At 53.5% G+C, this 10,292-nt stretch overlaps 1 protein-coding gene across 1 annotated transcript in view; it reads left to right on the top strand.

The window, feature by feature from the left end:
• The first annotated feature begins 889 nt into the window (after positions 1 to 889).
• LOC133344764 (collagen alpha-1(XXVIII) chain-like) overlaps positions 890 to 10,292 on the top strand; it is a 76,964-nt gene continuing 67,561 nt past the window's right edge. The window contains 2 exon segments of the mRNA XM_061554901.1: positions 890 to 994; positions 9,693 to 9,922. Of these exon segments, the coding sequence (XP_061410885.1) occupies positions 9,697 to 9,922 (226 nt within the window). The 5' untranslated portion in view covers positions 890 to 994; positions 9,693 to 9,696.

Here is a 10,292-nt window from a genome sequence, read left to right as displayed (position 1 = left end):
GACACTGTTTGATTCCCCGTCACGGCTAACACAGTGGTGAGTTACACAGACTCGGTACCCCCCCCCCCGTTCCTCACCAACCCGCACTGACCATTGTGGTGAAGTATGGTCGTACAAACCATTCGACCGACACAGCGTGCAAGAGGCCTGGCTTCGTCCAGAAGTGGAATAAACAATGGCTGTAGCGACCACTACTACAAGGGTAACAATAGTTGATGCTGTATGGATAATTGACAGGGCTTTAATTAAAATCGTGTCTGTCCGGGTCGGTGACCCTTAAAATACACCCGCACCCGGCACACCACATCAGGTATTTACCGCTGGTTATTTTAATCGATGTTGTTAGTCACGTGACATGACTTGGTCGTCCAAGCAAACCCCGAGAAAATAATTCCTGAAAAACTAAAAAAAAGAATAATCCCCCACAACAGCACAGAGACAGCTCACAACACACATTGGAGAGATAAAATAAAATCCAACAGCAATGACAACTCTGAGAATCCAAAATTCACACGGGAGATGTCATATCGTGGTGCGTGTGGCTGCTTCGCGTGGTTGGTGGCATTTGCCCGGGTGCAATGCATGAATTGGTGGGGTTGGTGGGGCTGTCTTCTGTGTAAAGACATCGGTAGCCCGATGTCAGCAGGGCTCCCCTCCGGCCCGTTAGCCCCCCGCCCCCGCTGCCCACAGCACAGTTGCACCGCCTGCACACTCGACAGCTGACGCCCCGCGCCACTCGCAGTTGGGCGTCGTTCTTGCTGCTGCTACCGCCGACAAAGGCGGGCAGGGAGGGACGGCGGAACGGAGGGGGACGAAGGGAGGGGAGGAATGAGGACGAGAAATAAGAGCGACGAGAGAGGAGAAAGTAGGAGGGGATAGTTGTTGGGGGTGGGGGGGGCAGAAAGCCAGACCCAGGGCAGGCACTCGTTTTGGATGAACGAAGCAGCGGACGCGGCATCTCCCGTCTCGTGATCGCCGCTCACCACGGCAGGAGGTAGGTGAGCCTCCGTGATGCTCTTCACTTTGCAGGTGGAAACCTTTCGGCGGAGCTACGCGCGAGCCGTACGCCGACTGCAGGTGTGTCTAACCACGAGCGCGCACTGCAGGTGTGTCTAACCACGAGCGCGCACTGCAGGTGTGTCTAACCACGAGCGCGCCCTGCAGGTGTGTCTAACCACGAGCGCGCACTGCAGGTGTGTCTAACCACGAGCGCGCACTGCAGGTGTGTCTAACCACGAGCGCGCACTGCAGGTGTGTCTAACCACGAGCGCGCACTGCAGGTGTGTCTAACCACGAGCGCGCACTGCAGGTGAGTCTAACCACGAGCGCGCACTGCAGGTGTGTCTAACCACGAGCGCGCACTGCAGGTGTGTCTAACCACGAGCGCGCACTGCAGGTGTGTCTAACCACGAGCGCGCACTGCAGGTGTGTCTAACCACGAGCGCGCACTGCAGGTGTGTCTAACCACGAGCGCGCACTGCAGGTGTGTCTAACCACGAGCGCGCACTGCAGGTGTGTCTAACCACGAGCGCGCACTGCAGGTGTGTCTAACCACGAGCGCGCACTGCAGGTGTGTCTAACCACGAGCGCGCACTGCAGGTGTGTCTAACCACGAGCGCGCACTGCAGGTGTGTCTAACCACGAGCGCGCACTGCAGGTGTGTCTAACCACGAGCGCGCACTGCAGGTGTGTCTAACCACGAGCGCGCACTGCAGGTGTGTCTAACCACGAGCGCGCACTGCAGGTGTGTCTAACCACGAGCGCGCACTGCAGGTGTGTCTAACCACGAGCGCGCACTGCAGGTGTGTCTAACCACGAGCGCGCACTGCAGGTGTGTCTAACCACGAGCGCGCACTGCAGGTGTGTCTAACCACGAGCGCGCCCTGCAGGTGTGTCTAACCACGAGCGCGCACTGCAGGTGTGTCTAACCACGAGCGCGCACTGCAGGTGTGTCTAACCACGAGCGCGCACTGCAGGTGTGTCTAACCACGAGCGCGCCCTGCAGGTGTGAGCTCGTTGGCCACGGGTGAACCGAATGGCCGGCGCGATAGGCGGCTTGTGAGATCGCGATAGGGCGAGCCTTCTGAGCGACAGCTCCAGGTTTGGTCTTCAGAGTGCTGTACAGGTGAGCACCAGACGCTGCACAGCTCCACACGAGCTTACGACAGTGGTAGGTGAACTGATTAACAAGTCGGCGGATTAACTGGGGCGGCAAAGTGAGAGCCAATATTCACCGGAGCTCCAGGCCACCGTGTGTTTTCTTCAATTCACCCTGTGTCACCCGTGGAGTGCGCGCTGGCGATGACTTCTGCCCCTTGGTCCCACGTGCTGATTGTCGCAGAGGTGTCATTTATTTGCGGTGGCGATCTGAACATGCATCGCATCTCTTTACTTGTGTCGCTTTGCCCTTTCTTATTTTGCTGCCGCCGCTGCTGCTGCTGCTCTTCGTACACAAACGAGCAGCAGTTCACAGACCGACGCAGTCTGGAAGCTGTTGAAGGCCCTCGCTGCCAATTAACGGCAGATTTTTTTTTACTTTTTACGACTAAGGAGGGAGGGCTTCGTGGCCGAGTGGCGTTGCCACCTGCCCCGGTTTTCCCCTTTTTTAAGGTGGTTATCCTGGGACGTCTGTAACTCTGCCGGGAATATTAAAGGTCCCGGTTTTTGTCAGTGGCGTCATGATGATGATAATAACCAGTCGCGTAACTAGCGTGCGGGAAAGGGGTGCCTTGCCCCCCCCCCCGCCCTCCCTGGTGGCCAAAGCTACGATTTGGGGCCCCCTTGACAAGCACCATGAGATATGTTTTTCAACAACGGTGTAAAATAACAACGACACTTATTTAAAACGCGGTCGGTTTCCATTTTATTTGAATGAAAATGGCATAATTTACGTTGCGAATTTTTATTTAATTAAAATCAAATATTAGGGGCCCCACCTGACCGATTTTCGCATGCCCTGAGCTGACAATGTCGTTACTGCGCCAAATGATAACAAGACACCACTCAAGGACACGCATTTACATGGAGTTCTGCCCTCGTCCCCTGTTGTGAGATACTGTATTCCTGTTCTTCCCATGATATGTTCCTGTTGGGGTGGCTTTTTCCAGTACCTCAAGTGGAAACCCTATTACAGAGTGAGGAACTGGTTGGTAATTACAGAAGTGAGTGATCTCTTGGTGAAGCTGATTATACACGCCAAGCGAAATCACTGGCTCTGTGGAGCGACAGAACGAGTTCGTGAAATATGGTTGGAATATACATGCACCTCCGATTGGCTATGTACGGTGCGAAAGAAGTTCAGCATTCATGCGTGCACGATCCTTATGCAGCCATCGCTTTACAGCGCCCCAAAATTTGAGTGATGAGTTTCGGGGTTGTTTTCGTTCTTCTCTGGCCTGACACTGGTGAGACGAGGCCCTCAAGAAGGCTGCTCGCTGTCTTTGGTGTAGGCCAATCAGTTTCAAATACAATGCCCGTATATTATCAGAGCATGTTTTGTGTACATGTTCACCACAAGTACCGTGCGTGGTTAATGTAGTGCTTGATTGCTTGCAAAAGGTTTATATTTGGTGTTTAAACATCTGAACACCTCCTGTTTTATTTCCAGAAAGGGTAAACACATATTATTTAAGTGATGAGTTTACTTGATCCGTGGTGCTGCGTGATAACAGCAGCAGGCAATAAGAACAACAGCAACAACAAGATACATCAACGTCAATATCGCCAGAGAACGCGTAACACGGCCCTTAAGGGATATTGCACAAGAAACAAACGAAGGCGTTTTCCCGTGGTGAACGATCACGGGCGAATCTCAACGTTGATTTTTTATCCGTTTACAAATGAACATTTTGCCTGCTCTGTTGGAGTTTGGCACTCTTGCTAGGCTGCCCACTAAACTTTCTGAAGGCTGAATTCAGTGTTTGTTCCATTTAAGACTGAACATGAGATAACGTGAACCCGAGCTATCGTCTGTGAGTATGTATTGCGGGCTGAGGGCATGACGCACGAATGCCGAAACCGAAGAGTTTCCCTGTTCGAACGAGCGATGGGACGTTGCTCGTCGATGTTAATAGGCCCGTGTCACGGACGACACGTCCAGCCCTTTGTTAAATCCACTGCTGGATGAAGGCCTCTCCCCGCGCCTTGCGGCTCACGGGGGCTGTTTGACTATACTTCACCACGCTGATCAGTGCAGGTTCGCCGACGGTGGGAAGCATAGATGCGGAAGCTTATACATACGGTACAATAACAACACTAAATTTCGATTTAAAGCTTTCGTGACTGCAGGGATTCATTTTCTTGGTTCTTTCGGTAAAGTCACGTAGAATGGAAATAATAAAAATAAAACATAATAAAATAATTCTCACGACGTTTTGGCCACAACGCAAGTAGCCGTCCTCAGGTGGAGAACAGGTCTGTCGAGGAGACAGCGTCTGCAGACTCTGTCTCCTCGACAGACCTGTTCTGTTGTGGCCGAAACGTCGTGAGAATTATTTTATTATGTTTTATTTTTATTATTTTATTATTTCCATTCTACGTGACTTTACCGAAAGAACCAAGAAGAATAACAACACTGTTTTGCTGCACTGACTGCCCAACCATATCCCTGCAGCAGCAGCAGCAGCCTATAACACCTGTTATGCACGGTAGTTACCCTTTGAAGCATTATGCAGTCTAAACCTGCTTAGCTTTTGATATCCGATAAGGAAAAGAACACTCCGCGTGATTTGGTCCTAGGCAATAACCCCTTCCGCTAGAGGTGGAAATTCCACGTTGCTCTGGCGGGAGCCAGTCTCCCTGCGGGAACAACTGCTGTCGCGTTCACAGCAAAGTCTCTCTCGTTGTCTCGACCTTCGAGGGGCATAAGGGGGCTGAGTCGACCCCGCCGACCAGGATTTGAACTCGCAAACCCTGACGATCGCGAGTCAAGCTCACGTCAACCCGCAGAGCCCCCTCGCGGCGCTGGATATGGCAAGATAATTACAGAGAAGGAACAACTCCGTAACTTAAAAAAATAAACATCCTTTAACAAAAACAACAACCACCACCAGACGTGACCATCACTCGTGTCCACTGGTCAACTTGCGCGATAGTCAACCTTAAATGGCTAATGGGAAGTTGGAACTCCGATAAAACTCCAAACACGCGCACACATACAAATACAGATATCCACCGTATAGAATTAACAGACTGTAGGGGCAAGTGCTGTTAGCAAGGCCGGCACGGCACACGAGGGGGTGGGTGGACAACACCACGCCCGGCCGCCTTTGTCTCCCTAGTGACGATGTTTACACATCGTATCAAGTACTCATTTGAGGCTGAGTCGACCTAGGGGAGGCCCAGGCCCGGTTCAGATAATCGTCACCGCATTTGGCCGTGAACGGGAATCGAACCCGGGCCGCCAGGTTCGTAGCGCAGCGCGCTGACCGCTACACCACCGCTCCCCACTACACACGCATGCACAGACACTCACACACAGACACACACGCACAGACACTCACACACGGACACACACGCACAGACACACACGCACAGACACTCACACACAGACACACACGCACAGACACTCACACACAGACACTCACACACGGACACACACGCACAGACACACACGCACAGACACTCACACACAGACACACACGCACAGACACTCACACACAGACACTCACGCACCGACACACACGCACAGACACACACGCACAGACACTCACACACAGACACACACGCACAGACACACACGCACATACACTCACACACAGACACACACGCACAGACACACGCACGCAGACACTCACACACAGACACACGCGTACAGACACTCACACACAGACACACACGCACAGACACTCACACACAGACACACACGCACAGACACTCACACACAGACACTCACACACAGACATTCACACACAGACACACACGCACAGACACACACGCACAGACACACACGCACATACACTCACACACAGACACACACGCACAGACACACGCACGCAGACACTCACACACAGACACACGCGTACAGACACTCACACACAGACACACACGCACAGACACTCACACACAGACACACACGCACAGACACTCACACACAGACACTCACACACAGACATTCACACACAGACACACACGCACAGACACTCACACACAGACACACACGCACAGACACACACACACAGACACTCACACACAGACACACGCGTACAGACACTCACACACAGACACACACGCACAGACACTCACACACAGACACACACGCACAGACACTAACACACAGACACTCACACACAGACATTCACACACAGACACACACGCACAGACACTCACACACAGACACACACGCATAGACACTCACACACAGACACACACGCACAGACACTCACACACAGACATTCACACACAGACACACACGCACAGACACTCACACACAGACACTCACACACAGACACACACACAGACACACGCACAGACACACACGCACAGACACACACACACAGACACTCACACACAGACACTCACACACAGACACACACGCACAGACACTCACACACGGACACACACGCACAGACACACACGCACAGACACTCACACACAGACACACACGCACAGACACACACGCACAGACACTCACGCACAGACACACACGCACAGACACTCACGCACAGACACTCACTCATAGACACTCACTCACAGACACTCACTCATAGACACTCACTCACAGACACTCACTCATAGACACTCACTCACAGACACTCACACACAGACACACGCGCACAGACACAACAGACACAACAGCAACAGACACTCACACACGGCCACACAAGCACAGACCACACGCACAGACACTCACACAACAGACACACCACGCACAGACCACTCACACACAGACACTCACCACACGGACACACACCGCACAGACACACACGCACAGACACTCACACACAGACACACACGCACGACACTCACACACAGACACTCACGCCACCGACACACACGCACAGACACACACGCACAGACACTCACACACAGACACACCACGCACAGACACACACGCACATACACTCACACACAGACACACACGCACAGACACACGCACGCAGACACTCACACACAGACACACGCGTACAGACACTCACACACAGACACACACGCACAGACACTCACACACAGACACACACGCACAGACACTCACACACAGACACTCACACACAGACATTCACACACAGACACACACGCACAGACACACACGCACAGACACACACGCACATACACTCACACACAGACACACACGCACAGACACACGCACGCAGACACTCACACACAGACACACGCGTACAGACACTCACACACAGACACACACGCACAGACACTCACACACAGACACACACGCACAGACACTCACACACAGACACTCACACACAGACATTCACACACAGACACACACGCACAGACACTCACACACAGACACACACGCACAGACACACACACACAGACACTCACACACAGACACACGCGTACAGACACTCACACACAGACACACACGCACAGACACTCACACACAGACACACACGCACAGACACTAACACACAGACACTCACACACAGACATTCACACACAGACACACACGCACAGACACTCACACACAGACACACACGCATAGACACTCACACACAGACACACACGCACAGACACTCACACACAGACATTCACACACAGACACACACGCACAGACACTCACACACAGACACTCACACACAGACACACACACAGACACACGCACAGACACACACGCACAGACACACACACACAGACACTCACACACAGACACTCACACACAGACACACACGCACAGACACTCACACACAGACACACACGCACAGACACACACGCACAGACACTCACACACAGACACACACGCACAGACACACACGCACAGACACTCACGCACAGACACACACGCACAGACACTCACGTACAGACACTCACGCACAGACACTCACGCACAGACACTCACGCACAGACACTCACACACAGACACTCACGCATAGACACTCACGCACAGACACTCACACACAGACACACGCGCACAGACACACACGCACAGACACACGCGCACAGACACTCACGCACAGACACTCACACACAGACACTCACACACAGACACACGCGCACAGACACACGCGCACAGACACTCACACACAGACACTCACACACAGACACTCACGCACAGACACTCACACACAGACACTCACGCACAGACACTCACGCACAGACACTCACGCACAGACACTCACACACAGACACACGCGCACAGACACACGCGCACAGACACTCACACACAGACACTCACACACAGATACTCACGCACAGACACTCACGCACAGACACTCGCGCACAGACACTCACACACAGACACACGCACAGACACTCACACACAGACACACACACACAAAGACAAAGATCCCCCGTTTAGCCTTAACAGACTGTAGGGGCAAGTGCTGTTAGCGAGCACACACACAGACACTCACACACAGACACTCATACACAGACACACACACACAGACACACGCGCACAGACACACGCGCACAAGCCTAACAATCGGTGGCATTCCAATAGCTCGCCGTGGTTTCGTGTTTTTTGTTTGTTGCTGCGCGAGTCTCTCGTACAAGGCGAGCAAAGGGACCCCCCCTCCCCCCCGGTGACGATGACCGCACCAGGAGGTGGGGGTGGCCCCCACAGGCACCACTCCTCCTCATAGCAGAGATCAGAGGTCTTACCTCAATAAACTCTCCACCCCCCTCCACCCCCCGTGATTATAACCTTTAAAGCATTTGTGTGTGAACTTGAAGCGTTGATGATAAACACGCTGGCATGTTTCAAGTGGTTTTGTAATTTACAGCGCCTCCCTCTTTTTTTGGTCAAATCCGCGATTGGACCGCTTGCCCCTCGTCACATCAGTTGCGGGGGGTTAGGGGGGTTGCCGTACTTCGCTTTGCTTGTCAGTGCGGGGGGTGAGGGGGGTTGCCGTACTTCGCTCTGCTTGTCGGTGCGAATTGGTGCAGGATGGGAGCGGGCCCGGGACCATTGCCGGATTTCACCCGCCGTTAATGTTCGCCGTAGCCAGGCATCGAACCCATGTGGTGTGCTTTGTGGTGTAGTGTGGTAACCGTGGCATCCACCCCTTAAGTAGTTGACGCTTCAATGAAGTTAGAATATTGAGTTTTAGATGTGAAGCCCTCTGCACAACACCTGACGCTGGCCCCACTGTTAGCAGCCATAACTCAGTACAAATGAAAGCACACCCGGGTGTCTGTGCAGGCAATGGGCCCCATATATCAATAGAGCTGTCCTACAGGGAGACGCCCAGAATCCATCAAGAGAGGTGAAGGTCTGTGTCAGGTGTGTGGCGTGGTGGGCATGGAGCCCTGGGGAAAGAAATTAAACGCGGGCCCCTGTAAAATTGTCCCCCTCCCACTCCCCCCCCTTCTTCCCTTCGTGGCCCGGCGCCTGGGCCCTTTCGAACCCCATTGCAGTTGCACCGCCGGGACACTCGATAACTACCCCACTCGGTCTGTCGAACCGCGTGTTGCGGGTACGTCTACTTCATACCCCGTGCCACCATGGGCCCCGCGGTGCAGTTGCACCGCCTGCACCCTCACTGTCTACTCGGCTGGTCTGTGCGGTGTCGCAGGTCCATGTCCCCGTTCAGGGCCACGTCTGCCGCGGGCGGCGGTTGGCATCTTCGCGGCTCCACGGTGGCGCTCTTGGTGCTGCTGCTGCTGTGCTGCATGGCGGAGCTGGCGAGCGGCCAGCGGGCGGGCGGCCGGCGAGATTCGACAAGGAGGGCCCCCTCCTCGTTGCGCCACAAGAGGCCCCAGGCAAACCCGATGCCCGCTTCGTTGTACGGGAGCGACGGCCCAGGTTTGGCGGCGAGCTCACCTGTCAGTTGACGGACTCTTCTCGGTCAAATGCGAACTGCAGTGGGGCTTAGTTCCTCGACGGAATACTTCGTGGAGTAGAAATGTGATTAGTAGCCACGGTAGTAGCGAGAGGCTTCTCCGGCCATCTGGAACGCTCTTCCTTCCGATTATAATAAGAAGCCACTGGAGCTATGCACTTTCAAATCTAGATTGAAAACTTATTTCTTTATAATGGCTTTTTGTGTTTTAGTTTGTTTTCCTTCCCCTGCACCTCCGGTTAGCGCCGTTGGCTACGTACGGTGAAAAATAAGTTTAACATACATACGTACGAGATGTGGTGTGTTTTGGGTGGAGAAATATTTTACGGGTCA

This window comes from Lethenteron reissneri, chromosome 20 (assembly GCF_015708825.2).
Source record: "Lethenteron reissneri isolate LAM-NWPU_2019-01 chromosome 20, ASM1570882v1, whole genome shotgun sequence".
Classification (NCBI taxonomy): domain Eukaryota; kingdom Metazoa; phylum Chordata; class Hyperoartia; order Petromyzontiformes; family Petromyzontidae; genus Lethenteron; species Lethenteron reissneri.
Note: the sequence above shows the minus strand (reverse complement) of the source record. Positions and strands in the feature narration are given on the sequence as shown.